The 21,277-nt window shown below is 51.4% G+C and overlaps 4 protein-coding genes across 4 annotated transcripts; 2 read left to right on the top strand and 2 right to left on the bottom strand.

Moving 5' to 3' along the window:
- Positions 1–6,152: 6,152 nt before the first annotated feature.
- UHO2_03462 (uncharacterized protein) lies at positions 6,153–10,679 on the top strand (the record flags this gene model as incomplete). The annotated part of the gene is made up of 1 exon (XM_041558377.1): positions 6,153–10,679. One exon carries the CDS (start codon positions 6,153–6,155, stop codon positions 10,677–10,679), a length of 4,527 nt encoding a protein of 1,508 aa, XP_041414311.1.
- A 191-nt stretch (positions 10,680–10,870) lies between these two features.
- UHO2_03461 (uncharacterized protein) lies at positions 10,871–13,699 on the bottom strand (the record flags this gene model as incomplete). The annotated part of the gene is made up of 1 exon (XM_041558376.1): positions 10,871–13,699. The coding sequence occupies one exon, from the start codon at positions 13,697–13,699 to the stop codon at positions 10,871–10,873; it is 2,829 nt and encodes a 942-aa protein (XP_041414310.1).
- Positions 13,700–14,054: 355 nt separating this feature from the next.
- UHO2_03460 (uncharacterized protein) lies at positions 14,055–15,424 on the top strand (the record flags this gene model as incomplete). The annotated part of the gene is made up of 3 exons (XM_041558375.1): positions 14,055–14,978; positions 15,068–15,242; positions 15,333–15,424. 3 exons carry the CDS (start codon positions 14,055–14,057, stop codon positions 15,422–15,424), a joined length of 1,191 nt encoding a protein of 396 aa, XP_041414309.1.
- A 375-nt stretch (positions 15,425–15,799) lies between these two features.
- UHO2_03459 (uncharacterized protein) lies at positions 15,800–20,054 on the bottom strand (the record flags this gene model as incomplete). Its single annotated transcript, XM_041558374.1, has 5 exons — positions 15,800–16,675; positions 16,699–17,063; positions 17,120–17,847; positions 17,929–19,471; positions 19,595–20,054. The coding sequence occupies 5 exons, from the start codon at positions 20,052–20,054 to the stop codon at positions 15,800–15,802; spliced, it is 3,972 nt and encodes a 1,323-aa protein (XP_041414308.1).
- Between the last annotated feature and the right edge of the window lie 1,223 nt (positions 20,055–21,277).

The following is a 21,277-nucleotide window of genomic DNA, read 5'->3' as shown; positions in this document are numbered from 1 at the left end:
CTCAAGTACCTAAAGGGGACAACCAACATCAGCCTATCTGCAAGTATGACTGGCAGTGGACAGCTACTAACAGGTTGGGCTGACTCTGACTGGGCTGGATTGCAAGACTGTTGTCATTCAACTTCACCAAATGTTTTCTCTGTTGATGGGTTTATATGCAGTTAGTCCTCACAACTGCAACCAACAGTAGCAAATAGCTCAGTTGAAGTGGAATATGTTGCCCTGGCAGCTGCAGCAAGGGAGATGCTCTGGGTGTCCATGTTCCTATGTGAGTTGGACCAAATGCTGCCAAAAATGTCTGTGATTCATGTTACTGCTGGGTATACGGTACTACATTCATGCAACAGGAACCTTGTTCTTGATCCTATCACCCAAATCCTGTACAGCGACTCTTCTGGTGCTCGTGTCATTGCCAATGACCTGCAGCATATCAATATTGCACACTTCTTCCTACGAGACAAAATAACTGGCAGTTGTCTCATGAGCACCCCAATCCAAAGCAGCAAGAATCTTGCAGACATCCTGACTAAGCCACTTGTCAGAGGTTGTGCGCCTGAAACCTGATATTTGTAGTAGGAATGCCTCTACTACAGATCTTATTGAGATATGTGGTAAAAGGCTATTTATTATTATTCTTGTTGAGATCTGTCATAAAAGGCTTCTATGACTTCTCTTGCTTGAATATGTGATAGCTTGATTGTTATTGCAGGTTTTGACTAACTGCTGTGGGCACTCTGTCCAGAGGTAGCTCAGCATGATCAACAACTATGGTTACATGGTGAGCACCAAGGTCTGATGCTGATGATGTTGCTTTGACATGAGTGTCCAGTGTGTCGATTGAACGAGAGGTAATCCCCAGACCGCAGTGGACGACTGCCTTCGGTTTCTAATGATCGAGAGAGCCAGATGTCATGGGACCGGATGGATGCACAGGAAGAACTGGATTCATATGAAGAGATTTTGCACAACCATTGTGGATTGGGTGAAAGTAGAGTTCTGACAGAGTTCAGTGAGATTGGTAGGATCAATGGCTCTATGACAAAACTTGTCAAGATTGGTAGGAACCCCAGGTCTTACTACAGGAGTCAGTAGAATCAGCAGTACCATGCTTGCTACAACAGGTCTCACAAGAATTGGTTCAAGAGAAGCCTCTATTGCTGATATGGCAAGAGGAGGATAACGAACCAGGGAGAGGTTGCCACCAGATGAAGTAGGGGTCTTGCACAACAATGAAGTTGGTGCAAGCAGGTGGGCACTGATGACAGGAGGGTGATGAAAGGGTGCAAGTTGCCACTCAGATGAAGTGGGACTGGCCCCTGACAATGATGAGGCAGCAAGAGGACCATCCATCCACAGGAGGCAAGGGAAGCGGTGCCAACAAGCAGCATCACATGGTGGATGAAGAGGATAGGAGGGACAAGGAGGAGGAGCAGGATTGAAGAGGCCTCCCAGAACAGGAGCAGTGTTGCCTGCAACACTGCAAGAATGGTGTCATGGGCCTGGATGCTCAAGAAGCAGGAGGGTCACGGGTCCATATGGAAGGAGCACAGGTATCGAAGATCTAGTCGATACCAGTAGAGAGCATGGTCGTAGTGCAGTCTCCATGGAGACCATGGACTCCTACGGACTCACATGCAAAGGAGGAGCCACATGCGAGGAGGGCCAGGCACAGCCACGAGGAGGACCAAGCTCAAGGAGCAGGCACAGCCATGAAGAGGACCAAGCTCAGATGGTTACCACTCAGGGGCTTGAGAGACAAGAGTCAAAGGAACTGTCACTGGTCAAAGGAGAAGGAGCAGTGTATAGGACACTAGCAGGCAGGTCCTGAGGAAGAGGAGCAGTGTCGAAGGAGTCGACACCAGGTCATGAGGAGGAGGAGCAGTGTCGAAGGAGTCGACACAGCTCAAGAGGCACAGGGGTGCCAAGCAGGAGAGGCCCCTGAGCAGTACTCGATGAAGAAGGTACTCTCTGGAGAGAGAGCAGGAGCAGAATCGCTGGCGATGCTGTGAAGAGGTATATAACCATGCTTTCTCATCATAGGTCGAGTGGATTCTCATCCACTCTACTCACCATACAACTAGTCAATACTTTAGAAACACAAGTACTCATTAGTTACAGTCAGCATAGCAGCAATCTATCAAGGTTGCTCCTCATCATAGTGTGTGTGTTGTATCACCACTACCTGACATCTGTAGGTGCCCCATAGCAGGTTAGCAGTCCAGATATAGATAGAACCAAAGGCAGTAGTCCACTGCAGTCTGGGGATCACTTCAAGCATCAAAGTCAACACACTGGACACTCGTGTTGATGCCACCAACCTTATCACCAACACCATCAACCTCATTTTCATCAACACTCACCAACCTTATCACCAATGTCATCAACCTCATCATCATTAACACTCACACCAGACCTTGGTGTCATCATAACCGAAGCATTGATATTGATCATGCCGAGCTACCCCTGAATGGAGTGTCCACAGAGGTCAGCCAAAACCTACGATAGTATATACAACGAACGCCACCTGCTGTCACTGCACAACTTGATAGTCACTGATACCAAGACAATAGCTGTCACACAGTTTGATAGTCACCGAGTATCTCGACAGACCTACCTGGGTTTCAGGCGCGAGACCCCTGACAAATGGTACATAACCATGTTCCTTGTCATAGCAAGTGAGTGGATCCCCATCCACTCTACACCATACATTACTAGTTATAGCTTCACATAAGTATACATTAGTATTCTGTTGACAGTTGCAATTGCAGAGCATTGCATCTACAAAGTGTGTGTGTTGTATTGCCACTCATTGACATCATCCAAAGGCAGTTCATTCTGCAGTCTGGATATCAATCAACACCGAAGGTGGTTCATACTGTGGTCCAGCTCTCTCAATCATTAGAACCAAAGGCAGTTGTCCACTGTGGTCTGGGGATCACTCAGTTACTCAGTTGACACACTGGACACTCATGTCAGTGTCAACATCATCATCTGCACCAGACCTTGGTGTCATTTCCCAGTATCTACAGTTATTGATTGTGCTGAGCTACCTCTGGACAGAGTGTCCACAGTGGTTAGTTGAAACCTGCAATAGCAATCACTCTATCACATATTTGAGCAAGAGAAGTCATAGAAGCCTTCTACAACAGATTTTGACAAGAATAATAATAACAGCCTTCTACCACATATCTCGACAAGATCTGTAATAGACACGTTTCTACTACAGATATCATGTTTCAGGCGCGAGACCCCTGACACCGGACCGCAGTATGAACCGCCTTCGGTGTCGATCGATATCCAGACTGCAGAACAAACTGCCTTTGGATGATGTCAATGAGCAGTGATACAACACATGCACTATGTAGATGCAATGCTCTGCAATTGCAACTGTTGATGGAATACTAACTATACTTTCTGTGAAGCTATAACTAGTGATATATGGTGTAGAGTGGATGGGGATCCACTCCCTTGCTATGACAAGGAGCATGGTTATATAACCATTCCTGCAATGTTGCCTGTGATGCTGCTCCTGCTCTGGGGGGCCCCTTCAACCCTGCTCCTCCTCCTCATCCTTCCTATTCTTTCCATCCACATTGTGATGCTGCCCACTTGCACCACTTCCCTCACTTCTTGTGGATGGATGGTCCTCATGCCACTTCATCATAGTCAGGAGCCATTCCCACTTCATCTGGGTGGCAACTTGCACCCCTTCATCTCCCTCCTGTTGTTGGCACCCATCTGCTTGCACTGACTTCATCATCATGTAAGGCCCCTACTTCATCCAGTGGCTACTCCTCCCTTGTTCTTTGTCATCCCATTGCCATATGGATGGCAGCAATTCCTCTTGAACCAATTCCTGTGAGGCCTGTTGTAGCAAGTGTGGTACTGCTGATTCTACTGACTCCTGTAGTAAGGCCTGGGGTTCCTACCAATCTTGACAAGTTTTGTCATAGAGCCATTGATCCTACCAATCTCACTGAACTCTGTCAGAACTCTACTTTCACCCAATCCACAATGGTTGTGCAAGATCTCTTCATATGAATCCAGTTCTTCCTGCGCATCCATCCGGTCCCATGACACCACTCACAGCACCAACACTCTTGCACCTTTGACAACTGTTTGGTCTGACTGTATTGAAGGAGTATACTGGATTGAGGGGGGGTGCTGAAGAATACAATCTAACAAGATGTTGACAGGGACATGAGTTGATTGTCAGAGGTCTCGCACCTAAAACCTGATATCTGTAATAGAAATAAATGTGTCTATTACGAATCCTCTTGAGATATGTGATAACATGTTGTGTATTATTACTTCTATCAAGGTATGTTGTAGAGAAGCCTCTATGACTTTTCTCACCCAAAGATGTAGTAGTGTGTTTGCTATTGCAGGTTTCAACTGACTGCTGTGGCCACTCCATCCAGAGGTAGCTTGGCATGATCAATGGCTATATGGACTGGTACTGACACCAAGGTCTGGTGTGACTGAGATTGTTGGTGGCACTGACACAAGTGTCCAGTGTGTTGACTGAGTGCTTGAGGTGATCCCCAGACAGCAGTGGATGACTGCCTTCAGTTCTAATTGTTATCTGGACTGCTGGTTACTATGAACCACCTTTGGACATCAGTGAGTGGTGATACAACACATGTGCTACAATGGAAGCAATCTACTTGTGATTGCAACTTTGCTGACTGAAACTAATGTATACTTATGCTGAAGTGATAACTAGTTTATATGGTGTAGAGTGGGTGGACCTCCACTCGACTACCATGATGAGGAGGTATGACTATATATAACATCTTTGCAGTGTCACCTGCAACTCTGCTCCAACTCCCTCTCCAGGGAGTACCTTCTTTGTCAAGTACTGTATCAGAGTTGCTGCTGTTGTGTCTCGTCCTTGGCAGCCCTTGCTCCTCCTGTGTCAGTGTTGAGGAGGACCAGCACCATCTCATTGTTGATAGGGGTTGCCCCACTTCATCCTAATGACAGTGCATGCCCCCCCCCCCCCCCCTTTTCATCTACCTCCTGACTTCAGCACCCATCTTCTTATGCCAACTTCATCATCATGTAGGGCCCCTCCCTCATCTGGTGGTGACCTTGACTGTCCTTGCCCCTAGTCTCCACTGGATCTGTTGTATGATCATCCTTGCCACTAATCTCTGTGGGATATGCCATATGATCCTGTTTACTACAGAACCTAGCAGGATTTGTGATACCATTATTGCTTGTGCTGATCTAGGCAAGATCTGTCATAGAGCCATTTCTTCTACAGATCTCAGTGAACTCTACTGCAACTCCCATGATTTGCCTGATTCCTCAATTCCTGCACTCCCTTCATATGACTTGATGGGTCTTCCTGCTTCCTGCACATCCAGGCCCATGATACTGATATGGTAAGAGATCAGGCAGAGCTGATACAGTAAGAGATTGGGCACTGCTGGGTCCTGCTCATTGTCACACTTCATCATTGAGAGGCATACTCCTGCCTTTGGGTATGTGCCATTACTATATATATATATATATATATATATATATCAAGCAGAGAGCTCCAGGCTGCCACCATGTTCAATCTAGGTCAATATAGTATAGTGTTTCTGCCCCAATAGCAGCAGTACTGTGCTTAGACTACTATTGCTCATTGAGTGTTGACAACCATCCTCCTTTCATCACTGCTGCTATTGAGGCAGAAAAGCTGTACTATATAGATCTGAACTGGAATGTGGTGGCAGCCTGGAGCTCTCAGCTTGATATATATATATATATATATATATATATATATAGTAATGGCACATACCCAAAGGCAGGAGTATGCCTCTCAATGATGAAGTGTGACAATGAGCGGGACCCAGCAGTGCCCAATCTCTTACCACATTGGCCCTGCCCAATCCCTTACTGTATTGGCTGACACTTGCATTAGCATCTTGCTGGATTGTATTTTTCAATTGTGTATTTGGCGCGCTGAAAGAAAACGCACAGACCAAGTTTCGCAGAAACTGAGCAAGGAACTTGGTCATCACCTTCTTTGCAGCGTCAACCATCATATCTCTCTACCTCTCTTTCGTCGGACTTGGATGTCGCCTACCTGATCGCTACGAAGTTCAGGAGGGTATCGAGATAGGAAGCCGTCATAGCCGCCGGTGGCTCACATCCTCAAGATGCTTTACGTCGCGCACGCATACGAGCCTGGCGCGATTCTTGAAACGCTTTCGCTTCCTTCTTTCTTACCCACAGGACCATGTCTGGCCGTGGTCAAGCACTCGACGGTCGAGTTCCTCTCGCTAGCTGCAAGTAGCTCGGCTGGACTGCTTGAGCCCGTCCAGACGGTGTCGCTCCCCGCTCGCATTCTGGCTGCTCAGGCTGTCACCTCGGCCGATTCGAAACAATCTCGCCAGCAGTCCCTTGTCATCCTCACCGACCACTACCAGCCCAAACTCATCTCTCTCACAGCCTCGATTAGTGAAGACACGGGCGAAGTAGTGGTCGCTACCGCCGCTACTCTGGCTCTCGACGAAGTGGCTCGATCTCCAGCAGAATCAGCGCTTGGCCTTTGGACCGAGCCATTCTCTTCGAGCACCTCGCAAATCGGCCACAGAATTGCCATCAGCCATGTCTACAAAGGCGTCCTGAAGGTCACGCCACTCTCAGACTCGTTGGCTCAATCTCACCTTGGTGCTACCGACGACGACGATGAGGCCATGCAAGATGTTTCCCAATCAGATCCGCACTCGCGCCTCGCCCACTTCTCACACTCCTTCGGCGCTCGAATCCCTCACCCGAACCTGCTCTCATGTGCTGTGCTCAGCCCGTTGAGTGCAGCCTCCGTCCCAGCCGTTGCTCTGCTATCTCTTTCCAGCGTGCCATCCAAGATCTCTGGCTTCGGCCAACAATGTCTCCCAGTTCTCTCGTTCCATTCGGTCGACACTTGCACCCAGAACCTTTCGCCTCTTCCTTGGGGTCCACCGCGCAAAGCTCCTCGCAGTGTCAAAGAGGAATCTGATGGCAAGCAATTCGACCCACAGTCCTCCTCAGCTGCGACTCAAGCAAGTCGCGACATGAAAGCAATTTCGTCAGACAACAAGGCTTCGGTGCGCAAGAAGCATGGCCCCGCCGCCATGGGTTCCAAGGTCACTGACGCCGATCTACAAAAGAGGGAACAAGATTGGGCCAAGTCTGCTCTCGTTCAGTGTCATGTGCCATTACCATACACCGATGCTTACGGTGCCCATCTCATCCATGCCCTTCCTGCCCATGTAGGCGGTGGTGTCCTCGTCTTTTCAGAGACCAGCATCCTCCATGTGCCACCACCCGCCAATCCTCCCTCATCTAGCGGACAAGCCGACTTGACGCAAACAACAACGACCCCAGATGCGGCTGACCTCAAGGGCAAGAGGCGAAAGGCAAGCGAAGGTGGCGCCATCGAGACAAAGAGGCGATCCCTCGGTGCTCAATCCCAGCCAACTCCAGTCAAGGTAGAAACTGCCGCGACGTCTTCGGCCCCTTCCAACGAGAATGGCAAACGCAGGCGCTCTTCCGTCAATGTCCCCGCACCCGGCGCAGAATCTTCTTCTGGCGCCTCTGCCCCGTCCCATTCTCGTCCCAGACTTCTGCGGGTCGGCCTGCCTCATCCCGTGCAAGTAGTGTCTGTGGTCGACCTTGGCGATCGTCCTGATGACAAGACTTTCTCTGTCCTCTTTGGCTGCAACTCTGGCGCGCTTAATGTCCTCCAACTGACCTTGCCTCAAGATGCCGCATCCGAGGTTGTCCCCTCCCACTCTGCCGCCGCACCGCAGCCGAAATCTATGAGGGTCGAGACGCTAGGTACCACGTCTCAGCCTGCGGGTCCCCAAGCGCTCTCGTACCTTGGTGACGGCCTTGTTTGCGTTGGCAGTGCAACCGGTGACAGCTGTCTCTACAAGATCCTTCAGCAGGACACCAGTGAAGAGATGGATACTGGTCCAGGTGCACAACTCCTGTCGCCGCCCTCTTCTCCGACTCAATCTAGAAGAAGAAGATCGTCTCTAGCTGCCAACACAACTCCCAAGAGCACTGAGCTCCCATGCGGCGGCTCGCTGGTAACGATCGAGACCTGGCAGAATCTCGGTCCCGTGGTCGACTTTACTGTCGATGATGGCGCAGGTGGTGATCCCACCACTTCGGCCAGTGCACAGGCCAGGATTGTTACCTGTAGCGGTGCCGGCCCTTCTGGTAGCATTCGTGAAGTGCGAAGCGGCGCATCTGTTCAGGATGTTTCTTCGCTTCCCATACCTAATGCCCAGCAGATCTGGTCGGTCGAAGCCGGGGACGCGACATCGAAGCAGACTGCTGGACTCCTCATCGGGTTTGCCACTTCAACGGCATATTTGCACTTTGATGCGAACGGAAACCTGGCCGATGCGACCGATCGCCTCTCTGCCGTTGGCGTCGATACAACGCTGCCAACCTTGACGGCGTCTACGGTCTTTGACGCCTCGCAAGGGCCCCTTCTAGTTCGAGTGGCAAAGGATGCCGCGTCGCTCGTCAATCTTCAAGACGAGGCTGCTACTCTCGTTCAGCAGTGGAAACCCTCGGCAGGCCTCGAGATCACAACTGCCAGCGTCAACCCGTATGGCCAACTCGTGATCGCTTCGAGCGACAAGAGCTTGTCCTACCTCGTTGTGGAAGAAGGAGCACTGATTGAGCGCAACAAGATTCAGCTAGACCATGAAGTCTCTTGCCTAGACACCAGCTCCGTGACTGCTGGCCAGGCAGCGCAGTTTGCGGCCTGCGGTTTCTGGCAGACCCGGAGCATCCAGATCTTTGCACTCCCCGAACTTGCACCCGTTGGCGAGTCCTTGGTTGTGCAGCAAGGATTTGCAGCGGTGCCACGGTCCATTCTGTTGCATCGCTTCGCAAGCAAGCAGTCAGAAGCATCTTCTCAGACAAAGAGCTCGGTGGGCAATCGAGATGCGCTCATGCCGCACCTTCTCATTGGTCTCGGCGACGGCACTCTGGTTTCGTTCAGCCTCAGCCTTCCCAGAGACGATAGCTACAGCAAGATTGTCGGGCTTTCGGACTGCAAGACAGTGTCGTTGGGTAAGCAGGCGCTCAAGCTTGATGCGATCGAATCTTGGGCGGGTGCGCGTGTTGTCGCCGTTTCTGGAAGTCGGCCGACGTTGGTGTACGCTGACTCCAAGCGTTTCTCGTACAACGCGCTCAAGCACAAGAGTCAGCGAAGCGTGACGATGCTCCATGTTGGACCAGGACGTGTGCTGGGTGCTTTTGCTCTTGCTGAATCGGTGGAATTGGCTTCGATTGGTGCCTTGCGACAGCGAGACATCAGAACATTCCCTCTTGGTCTTGACCAGCCGCTTGCCATTGCTCAGTGGCCTAATCGAAAGGTCTTTGCCGTCTGCACGTGGGCTTTCCTGCCTCGAGGCTCTGCGACCAAGGCGTCCAAGTCAAGAGGTGCAATTCGCATCCTCGACCAATCCACGTTCGAGACGTTGGATGAGTTTCGTTTGGAGGTGGACGAGCGACCGAACTGCATTACCGTGTTGCGCGCTCAAGGTCACGAGATGCTCGTCGTCGGCACTGGTTATATCTCTGATGGCGAACATGAGGTCATTTCCGGGCGCCTCCTTGGCTTTGACGTCTCTGCTGGATCGATTCGAGGGAAAGAGGAGCGTGGTCGTCTCCGTAAGCTGTTTGTGAAGGAGCAGGCAGGCAACGTGTACAGCGTACAATCCATCAATAATCGACTTGCGACCGCTGTCAATTCTGAAGTCAAGATCTACAGTGTTGTAGATCCAAGAGCCAGCGACGAGGTTAGCGCTCCACGCATCAATGTGGTTCAGCGAGGCAGTTGGGCATGCTCATTCATCGCGTGCAACCTCTCGGTTGTGGAACCGGATCAGATTGTCGTCGGTGATGCGTTGCGATCGATCAACGTTCTCCATGTACATCCATATACGGCCAGGTTGACTGAGATCGCAAGGGACTGCGATCCGTTCTGGACCAGTGCGACTGAGTTGTTGGACGAGGCGAGTCAGACCTACATTGGTGCGGATATTAGTTTCAACCTGTACACGACGCAGAGAGTGCCGTTGAGTGAGCAAGTTAAAGCTCGCATTCGTCGAACTAGGGAACGAGAGATAGAGCGTTCGGTAGGAGAGGTCAATCGACTTACTACACGCGATCCGAATCAAGTGGATCGATACGCACACGTGATGCAGCGCAACGCTGTTTGGCATTACGGTGATATGATCAACAAGTTTTACCGAAAGTCGCTCGTTGCGGATCCTGGAACAGCGGCAGAAGTGCATCCTCGATTGCTATTCTGTACAGCTGCTGGAGCAATCGGCGTTATTGCACATGTGCAAGAGGAACAAGCTCGTCTACTTGCGAAAGTCGAACGTAATATTCTCTCGCTCATAGAATTGTCTTCTTCCATCTCCACCTCGAATTCGTCGTCGGTGGTGACTAGCATATCGCATCAAGACTGGCGAACGCTTAGGACAGATCATCGTGTTCAGGCGCCCGCTGGATTCTTAGATGCCAATATTCTGCAGATGTTTGTCGACGGAAGACTCGATAGCAAGCAGAGGGACAAGGTTGTCCAAGGGCCTAATTCCGAGATGGAAGCACTGCCAGTTGGGAGGGAGATCGTGGAGCAGTTGATTGAGGCTTTGTGTCAGCTTGCTTAATGTTTATGAACGCTTTGCATTGTTTTGTGATTGCGAGCTTTGATTGCCATGTGTTTGTCCTTGTGTTTTAGACGGGTTTGTGTGATTGTGAGAGCTTACCAGAAAATACCTTGCGGCTGTGGTGAGAATAATTGTCCAAGTGCTGTGAGAACTGTTGACAGTGGAGTGAGAAGAATCAACTGCATTGCAATTCACAAGCCAGCAGCAGGACCAACGAAGACGGCGCCTAGACTTTGCAAGAAGAAGATGACCTCCTGTGCTTCGTTCGTTCCCGTATCTACTTGCAAGCTTATCTTGAGCGAAGGTAGAGTATGGTAACCGGGGTAAAGACATCTGAGTGCTAGTGCGACTTTACTGCATTGACCGGAGGACAGTACCTCGTGTAGTGCAAGATGGTCTTGCAGTGCAATGAGATTCTTTCTATTCTCTGGCTGTCTAGAACTGAGCGAGGGTTGGAGGGGCGTTGTGTGTGTGTCGATGAATTTTGTTTTTGTCAGAAGGGTGTCTGTGTCTATTGGATCTCTGTTGGTTCTTGTAGTCGGTTCTGTGTGGTGGTGGGAAGGAGTGGACCAGGAGAAGACGATATTGCGGATTGCCTCTGTAGGCAAAGCTTTGTGTAGTAGCGTGAGATGCACAACAATAGTGTCTCCCGTTTGCACACTTACTCCCCCTCTTCCATCATGCGCAGCACCAATGGCAACGCAGGGCGGACCGATGCAAACAGGATCCAGCACCTTGGCATCGGTAGAGACAGATGCGAGCGCAACTTGCTCTTCCCCCAGAGTTGGCCTCGATTCCAGTGTGATTCCTGCAAGCTGGCCTGGCTTGTGGGTGTTTGGTGGGGAATCGGCTCGACGAAGGGTTGAGAGGATAATCAGAGCGCCTCTTGTCGCAGCAGAAGGGGAGAGGGTGCAAGATGAGCTGCCCATCCATGGTTTGATTTGCCTTTCTACTGTGTCCTTGTTGTTGAGGCGAGTCGAAAGGGACTGGTGAGATGCAGCTCTCGCTTTAGCCTTTTGCAGGAATTCATCATCATCCTGCTCCGAGCTAGTCCTCATGGGTGGAGGGAAACCCATACCCAACTGTCCTGGTCGAGGAGTTCGTATATCTTCAACACGGTCCCCTCCCCTTCCTCCCGCCTGCTGGTAAGTGTTGCGATTATCAAGCTGGCGTACAGCCGACCTTAGCGCAGAGGCAGAATACAGCTTATTTCCTGCCACTGGACCTTGGCTCACTGCCACATTCATTGCTGTTGAAGCCAATCTGGACCCACTAGCAATAAAGCTCTTCTTAGCAGCATCCGACCATACAGGTGCAAGATCAAGAGCGCAATTCCACTGCGAGTCAAAGTCGGCCAGCACTTGTTTGTCCAGACGACGACGAGGCTGAGCGGAGACTGTAATGGTAAGATTCCTTGCACTTGTACTGCTATCAACACCACCACCAACACTGGAAGCAGATTGAGTATGCAGGGTGTGATGCGAGTCAACATATACGTAGAACAGCAAATTCTGCTGGCTACCGCGAGTCAATTCGATTGGCAACGCCGACGACATGGGCTCTAGCGCTTTCACCACGACATTGTGTGCGTCTTGTTGATCATTGGCGCAAGTAGGATCGATCTTGATCTGGATATCCTTGAGCGTGAATGTGGAGTCGGATTCGAACGGGTTCTCGAGCTCGACACTGAGCACGAGTCGACTACTTTCCAGCTGTGCTAGAGACTGGTGTGAGGATGGTCGACGGTAGATGAATGGGTCGTGTTGGGTGACGAGCGTACGCATGCGAACGTTGAGACCTGTTTTCAGCGGCAAAACTTCTCTTGTGCTGCGCTTGTAGATCTGTAGCCCTGATGAGTAGTTCTCGGACTGGAGACCGAGAGCAGAGGATCGACTAGTGCCCTGAGAAGAAGCGGAGGTGGTGAGGATGGAGCCAGACGCTGAACGCGGGGAGAGTACAGCAAGATCGCCGTTGCTGTCCGGCTTGGGGAACTGCCGTCGATGCTGGGTGTCGACGGAGAGAGCATCGTTTCTGCGCTGCTGAATGGTACTGAGAGCCTGAGCACCGGAGCGAGGAGTGACGACAGCGTTGTTGCCTCCAACCACGTCTCTGGGGAGGTGTGCGAGGTAAGACCCTAGGCCGTTGGGACCGTCGAGACCGAGTGCGGAAGAAGCATTGGCTCGTGCCTGGCTTTGAAGTGGGGATTCATCTGGATAGACTGGTCCTTCGTGCAGCGGAGCCAAGAGCGAATGCGCAAATCCAGATCGAATGGAACTGCGAGATGATGAGTTGGGTATATATTGATCTAGAAGGGCATCGTCGAGTCGGAGTGTGAGGGCAGCTGTGATGGACAGCAAGGGGGAAAAGGGTGTGGCGATAAAGTTGATGGGGACACGACAGTGCCAATGCACTCTCCAGTGTTGTCCGTCATGCGTCAGATGGGCATGATGAGAAGACAAAGTCGATAAGGGCGAGCTGGAAGAGTCTGCAGAGTCTTTCAAGGTGCGATGCGGTTTGGGAGGTTGATTCCCTGCCCACGAGTTGGAGAATGCGCGAACGGCAGCATGCTGTGCATGAGCTGGATCTGAGGGTTGTGCATGTGATGGTAGGAGTTGAAGGTGCTCGAATTGTAGCTGCACTGTGGAGAGCGGTTCGTATGGGTTTGTTGGCCTGGATGGTACTTGCGAAGATGGTGTTGGGGGAGGCACATAGTCGGTATAGAGATTGACGTGGAGGCAAGCAAGAAGAGCGTTGAGGTAGGGAGGGATGTTCTGCTGGCCTAACTGAGCGCGGGCTGAAAGCGCAGAAAGAGGAAGTGGTTGGACGAATGGCGCCTCGTGTGTTGAGCTTGATTCGATGGGAAGAAGGGGGTGGGAGGGAAGAGTCAAGATAGCCTCGACGTTGAGAACTTGATCAAAGTAGACGACCGATCTGAAGAGGGATTTGGAGGCTGAGGGAGCCTTGAGCGTTAGACGAGCCTTTGAGAAGAGCGACGCCAATGCGGCTGCCTGGTGCGACATGGTAGCGACAGCCAGGGAGTGGGAAGGTAAGGCAAGACGGATGATGTAGTCGATGGTCAAGAAGGAGGAACAAGTACAAACCAAAACCCTGAAATTCTCCGCAGTTGGTCTGTGCGTTTTTGTTGTTGTTTTTTTGTTGTTTTTTTCTAGAAATGTTAAGACGCCAAAACTAACATGCGTTGGTGAATTGGCCCTGGCACTGTGATTTTATCAAAGTGCACATTCGAGTCATTGAGCTTCTTCTGAAGTCACATCGGACCATCCGAATCAAATGTCCCCTCTGCGTTTCCACTGCCTCTGCGCTTCCACTGCCTTTGCCTTAAAGACACACGGATCTTAGGGTCAACACGTCAACATGTCGACATCTCAAGCCAGGATTGCAACAGCGCCATCATCTTGGATGGATTGGGAGAAACTCGGATTCAAGGAGCGCGATGTCAACGGTCTCGTTCGCGTAAGGTACAAAGATGGCAAATGGGCCAATCTTGAGATCAGCAAGGATCACCATCTCAATATTCACGCCGCTGCTCCCTGTCTCAATTACGGCCAACAGGCTTTCGAAGGTATCAAGGCTTTCCGTAGCGCCAATGGATCGGTCAAGGTCTTTCGTCCTCAGGAGAACTGGTCTCGAATGAACCTCAGTGCTCGAATGGCATCCATGCCCGAACTTCCCGAGGAGCTGTTTTTGGAAGCTATCAAGGTGGCTGTTGCGCTCAATCTTGAATATGTTCCCCCTTACAAGAAGAACGCTTCTGGGGGGGCTCTTTACATTCGACCTCTTCTGATCGCTACGGGACCTATGCTCATGCTGGGTGCTCCTGAGGAGTTTACTTTTCTTGTTTGGGTCACTCCTGTTGGATCGCTTTACGGTAGTGGTGGCGAGATTGCCGCGGTTGATGGCTTTGTTTTGGACACGTTCGACCGAAGCGCACCTATGGGCACAGGACACACCAAGCTCGGTGGTAATTATGCACCCGTCTTTGGCCCTACAGCACAAGCAAAGAAGCAGGGCTACCCTATTACGCTTCATCTTGACTCGGCTACGCACACCAACATCGACGAGTTTTCCACTTCAAACGCACTTGCCATTCAGAAGGAGGGCGACAAGACTACACTCGTTGTTCCCGAGAGCACATCCATTCTTCGTTCGGTGACCAAGGTTAGCGTTGTCGAGATTGCAGAAAAGCTTTGCGGTTGGAAGGTCGAGCTGCGACAGGTTGCGTTTGAGGAGCTCAAGCAGAACAAGTTTGTCGAGTTTATGGCTGCTGGTACTGCGGCGGTGAGTGAGATGCTCCTCTTCTTGATGGATGAGATTTGCGTTTGATTGACTTACTGACACGCTTTGCTCCTATTCTTGACAACTTGCAGGGCATCACACCGGTACGTTGCATGTCGTACAACTCTCACAAGCCTCAATTGCAACACGAAAAGCTCTCCAAAGAGGGTCCCAAGTACACGCTCCCTGCAGAGAACAAGGTAGTTCGCATCGACTTTGGCGATGGCAAGTCTGCCGGCGAGTGTTCGCAGCGTCTTTTTGACGAGTGTAAGTGTTCTATCTGCCACCTCGACTGATTTCGCCTCTGGACAAGTATGCAAGCTGACCTTTCTCTTGTACGCCTGTTTGCTGATACAGTGACTTCCTACCAGTGCGGTGACCAGGAAGATAAGTTTGGCTGGCTCTGGCCTGCTGAAGGTATCGTTGCTGAGGATGCCAAGATTGCCTAGATTCAATCCAAGAACCCTTCTGTATGCTTGTTTGCAATGATATACACAATTCACAGCGTATCTTATAATTGTTTCCTAGGGCCTTCAAGTACGTTAGAAGGGAAGCTTGGATTAAGAAGTGAAGGGGGAATGTGAATCCTCTCTATATATACCTTACATGCCTGACTGTGTTCTGCTGAGTGCCTGAAGGGTGCTCCTAAGTACAAAGGGGAGTGATGGTGATCAAAGGGAAGTGATGGCAAACAAAAGGTAGTGGGGATTCATGTGAGAGAATCAAAGGGGTCCGTAAGGGACTTCTGACGCGTGTTCAGACAGGCTGTCTGGAACACCATCCCCCACTCGAGACAGTACGACCTCGAACTGTCTTTAAGAGTCTCAACACTTGCAACAACGCCGAGTTCTCCAGAAGGGTGTGGTGTCATGATCGCTATCGTCGTCTTCGTCATTCTTTGAGTTGGGAATGTTGGAGAGGTTGGAGGAGGGTGCTGCTGTCTGTTGCGAGGGAGGGGGCTCCCTTTCGTCGGATGAGCGAGTATCTGAGCCACTGCAGTCAGGGGAAGGCAGTGTAGAAGGTGCAAGAGGGGGTGGTTCGGATAGAGCCTTAGCCTTGGTCCTGGCGATTGGCCTATAGGTCTTACCAGCAGCTTCAACCTTCTTCCGATGCCACTCGTGCTCCATTTGCCTCCTCCTTTCTAGGAAAGCAGGATCTTTCTTCTGCTCCTGATACTTAGCTTGTTTCCTAGCACGCAGCTCTTCCTTGTGCCTCTTCTGATAACAGCGACTGTTCGCCCTTGCTCTCATCTTGATCTTCTCGTTAAGTTCCTCATCGGCTTTCTGTTGCTCTAAAAGGCATTGCCACTTTTCCTTTCCTAGCGCTTTGTAATGGTCAGGATCGGAGGCCCGCGCCTCTTGTTCTCGAATGTGGTACCTACGACGCCGTGCCTGAAGCTCTTCTACCGTCTTGGTTGCGCGGTGCCTGTGCGCCACAGCTAGCTTGTACTCTCGATATGCTTCAGGGGTGAAGCGTGCCTTGAACTGTTGGTTGCGGTCCTGCCAAACGGCTCCACCAGTGAGGAAATTCAGTTGCTTGAGCTCCTCTTGGTACTGTCTCCGGTAAGTGCAAGTGACACGCAACCTCTTCCACATTTTGTTGTAGGCCTTGTAAGCAGCTGATTGCTGTTGAGACCGGCGGTGCACTTCGGTTGCTTGCCAGCGCAGTTCCTTCATGACTTCAGAGCATGCCTTGCCAAGCTGTTTTGGACCAACATATGTACCATCACCCTGTCGATCTCCTCTCTTCTGATCAGCAGGTTTGTGCCTGGATGCTTGCTGGGCTCAAGCACTGGAGCTTTCCAGGCTGCAGTACGAGAAGCACTTGTAGACAAGGCGGGACAGTCTCGCAATGCATGGCCTGGCTCACCACAGCTGTAGCAGGTGGGGTCGAGTGGCTCAGCTGTGGCATGGGTGGAGGGGCCAGGATCACCGTTGTTCCCATCCCCCTCTCTGTCGAACAACTCCTGTTGGAGATGAGAGACCTGCATCACTGCTGCCAATGATGCATCCCAATCGTCTTCCTGAATGGGAATTAGTCCAGAGTCTGATGACTCGAACTGGTGGTAGGACTTGCTCCTCGCGAATCCTCTGCAGTTGGGGGTCAGGAGGTGCAACTGTGCCTGAGCGGTATTCCTGCTAGACGACGGTAGTCGTTCAGGGTCAGTGTTGGGGGATCTCGCTCGCTGCTTGCCCTTTCCCCTGGAGCCGGAGTCGTCATCATTGCTCTGGCTGTGGGCTGGGGATTCTGCTGGCGGGTCAAGCTGCTTGGAGGAGGCATTGTCGTCATCTGCAGTGGCGGAGATGCGGGAGGATCGCCTTCATTGGATGGTGACTGCATATCCCCCGCTTCCATGGCATCCCAGCGACGAAGGTCGGCCTCGCTGATGAAGGAGCTCTGCTGAGGAGGTGGTCGAGGGAACCAATGAGACCGGTCGGCGCTGGGACCATGGGCAAGCTTGAGATCCAAGACATTGATGGTTGACTTGAGCGTTCGACCTTGACGGGAGACAAGCTTGGCCACCCCCTCGACAGAGATGCTCGATACCAGATAAGGACTGCTCCAGGGAGGGTCATACTTGCCTGCTCTTTCCAGACGATTCCTTGCTAGGATGATATCCCCCACAGCGATCTCTGGCCAGTCTGGATGGGACCTTTCACGAAGGAGGGCTCGTCGTTCCATGATCTGGCGAGCTCTGATGTTGGCGGCAGTTCGGAACTTGTCGAAATGTCTTGCCCTTACTAACTGAGCCTCTAACTCGTGGTTCCGAGAAGTGTTCAGGGCGTCTGAGGCATTGTCGGTTGCCTGGAACCAGAAACGAGGGTGGCGGCCATACATCATGAAGAAGGGAGACTCGCTGGTCATTTCCGACCTGGTGGCACGGTATCCAAACAAGACTTGGTTGAGGAGCTTGGGGTCATCCCAATTGAGTTGGTGTTGAGCACCATATCACTTGAGGGCATTGAGGAGGATACCGTTGAATCGCTCGACCTTGCCATTGGTCTGTGGGTGGTATGGGGAGATGTAAATGATCCTGATGCCCAGAGAACACATGTAATCGCAGAATCCGAAGGATATCCATGCCGAGCCGTTGTCGCATATGACGGATGATGGTTTTCCATACCTGTGGATCAGATTTTCCATCATGCGCAGTGCATCAGCAGTATTCTCGTTCTTGGTGGGGAAGGCATGTGCTTGACCTGTACAGTAGTCGATCACAGTGATGAGCTTCGTGTTGCCCAACCTTAAGCCAGGCAGGGACAGAAAATCCAGCCCCCATCGTTCGAAAGCATCCATCCTAGGTAAGGGATGGAGGGGACCATAGCTCCTCCCCGGATTCGCCGCGATCTGACATTCGATGCATAAGTGTGCCACTGCTCCGCAGATGGCAAGCATGGCTGGGAAGGTGTATCGATCTGTAACCAGATTCTTGAGAGCACTTTGCTTCCGGTGTCCTCCCTCGTTGTGTAAGGCCTTGGTCAGAGAGCAAGCTCTCTCAAATGAGGTGATGACAGTTACCCGAGAGCCCAGCTTGTTGAGACAGAATAGACAGCCATCTTCGACAAACAACTGTAGCACCCAGTGCTCTGCTTTTTGTAATGCCTTGGCTACGTTGCCATCATCGAGCCCGCCCATGTCCACACTGGGCAGAGCTTCCTCAGCAGAGACTGAGTTTCTGACAGCTGTCTCTGCAATGGACAGCGCCTTCTGTTCGATGGAGAGCCAGGTGGAATGACCCTCGCAAGCTATGCTCTCAGTGACTGCTTCCGCCATACCAGGTTTGATAGCGAGCTCGCCGTCGGACACATCGGCAGTGAGCCTCTCGAGAGTGGTAGGTCCGGGAGGGCCGATGAGAGCAGGTCTTCTTCTAGTGACCAAAACCTGCTTTAAGTCATTGCTGGGTTCATCATTGTCGGCCAAACCGGGTCGTCGGCTTAGGGCATCTGCCACTATGTTTTCCTCACCCTTTCGATAGATGATGTGGGGATCATATTGCTCGATACGATCGAGGTAGCGGTACTCGTGTGGAGTTAGCTCACGTTGGGTGCAAAAATAGACGATTCCTTTGTGGTCTGTTATCCAAGTGAAACCGCCAGGAGCTCCATCGATGTAGCAGCAGAAATGAGTCATGCTGGCAATGCCACCAAGAAGCTCTTGCTCCCTGGCAGAGTAGTTCCTCTCCATCTTGGATAGACGCTTGGAGAAGAAGGCGACTGGCTGCAGAGCGGACTTGGGGGGTAGTTCCCAGTCGTTGAACTGTCGGCCCTGCCAATTGCGACGAACTTGAGATAGAACTGCACCGATGGCAGTGTCAGATGCATCCGACTCGACGTAGTAACGCCTGTCGAGTTGGGGAAGACCCAGAACCATATTCTGTACTGCCGCTTTGAGCTCATTGAATGCACACTTTCGAGGCTCTGTCATGTCAATCGCTGCTCCCTTCTGGGGACTTCCCTCGGTCAGCTTGTAGAGTGGGTCAGCGATCCCAGCAAATCCTTCAATAAAACGTCGGTAATATCCACACACATTGAGGAATCCTCAGATGCTTGTGATGTCGGCCGGGAACGGCCAGGTGGTAATTGCCTCAACTTTAGCTGGATTCGGCATTATGGTCTTACCGCTGTTGATGATGTGACCCAACATCTTAATCTCCTCCTTTGCGAAGTGACACTTGTGGAGTGACAAGACGAATCCAGCAGCCTTGAGGGCAGCACAAACCTTGTCGATGTCCTTTTTGTGTGTCTCTAGGTCAGGGGAGAATACTGTGATGTCATCCAGGTACACTATGCAACACTGGTCAATGAAGTCGGCCAGAACGTCGTTCATTGCTCGCTGGAACATGGCAGGCACATTTGTAAGACCCATGGGCATGACATTCCATTCGAAGTGGCCATACTGGCAGGAGAAGGCTGTCACGCCCTTGTGACTTTCCTTCATTGGGATCTGCCAGAACCCATTCAGGAAATCCAAACTGGTGAAGTAGCGGCTTCCAGCCAGCAGGTTCAACGGGTCATCCACATGAGGGATTGGGTAGGCGTCCCAGCGGGTAACTCGATTGAGGGCACAATAGTTGATCATGACGTGCTTCTTACCATCCGGTTTGGGTACAATGTGCACTGGGGAAGACCAGGCGGAAGAACTATGTCGAATAGTGCCATTCTCCAGACTTTCATTAATGAAATCATGGATCACACAGTCTTCTGCAGGTGAGCGACGACGTGGGGGCTGTCGGATCGGACGCAAGTCAGTGAGGTCGAACTCGTGTTCGATCTTGGCCCTTTTTGATGGGTCCGAGTTTAATTTACCGGAGAATAAGGTTGGGAATCACTTAGCGAGGCTTGACGTCCAATCGCTGAGATTAGACTCAAACTGAGGAGGTGCCTGTGTCTCGAGTATGCTAATTAGTTTTGTAGCCGAATCCTCAGTACTCATATCACAGCTGACCTGTACCACATGTCCATTGATCAGCAATTTCAACCCGAGGGCAGGCTCGTCGTCATGCCAGACGAATTCGGCTCGGGTCTTTCACAGGAAGGGTAATCCTGCAATGAGACTGAAGTCGCAGCCTTCATGGAGGTCAAGGGCGAATGCCTCGAGCATTACCCGTTGTCCAGCAATGATCAATGGGAGTGTGACCAACTTCGAAGCGGTCGTAATCTCGCTGGAGGTGGTCTGGATGACCTCCAAACTGCATTTACGCTCTGTGATATGGGTACCATTCTTTTGCAGGAACTCGAGGAAGTCTCCAGCAACATAGTTGTGGGAGGCGCCGGTGTCCGCAAGCATGAACACTCGTAAACCATCGGGAAGATGGACGTTGATCTTTGGCAGATGATCAACCCTGGACACCATATGCAGGGTATGCATGCCGGCACGCTTGGTCCTCTGTGGACAGTCGCGGGAGAAATGACCAAGCTTATGACAGTGATAGCACTTGGTGTTCTCGTCCGCAACTGGAGCAGGAAGGGTGGGTGTGTGCTTCCTTGGCTCAGATCGGCGAGCGCTCTTCAGGTGACTGTTCCTGGTGGACTTGTGGGAAGTGGCATGGAGTGACATAGGCCTGCGCTCCACCTTCTTCCACACATTGAAGTGGGTAGACTGTCTACCAGAAGAGTCCTTGGTTGTGTGGTCAGCGAACTGACTCTGCACAGCCACGTTGCCGTTCTTGAAGTTACAAGCCTCTTGCACAACCTCCTCAAAGTTGTCGACAATGTTCTTCCGTTGGATATCATGGACGAGGTCACAGTACCTAGAGGGGAGCTTCTCGCAGAAACGATCGACCCACTCGGAGTCCGTGAAGC

Source organism: Ustilago hordei (genome assembly GCF_900519145.1).
Source record: "Ustilago hordei strain Uho2 genome assembly, contig: UHO2_contig_05, whole genome shotgun sequence".
Taxonomy (NCBI): Eukaryota; Fungi; Basidiomycota; class Ustilaginomycetes; order Ustilaginales; family Ustilaginaceae; genus Ustilago; species Ustilago hordei.
The sequence above is the reverse complement of the archived record's forward strand: the minus strand, read 5'-3'. Positions and strand labels throughout refer to the sequence as shown.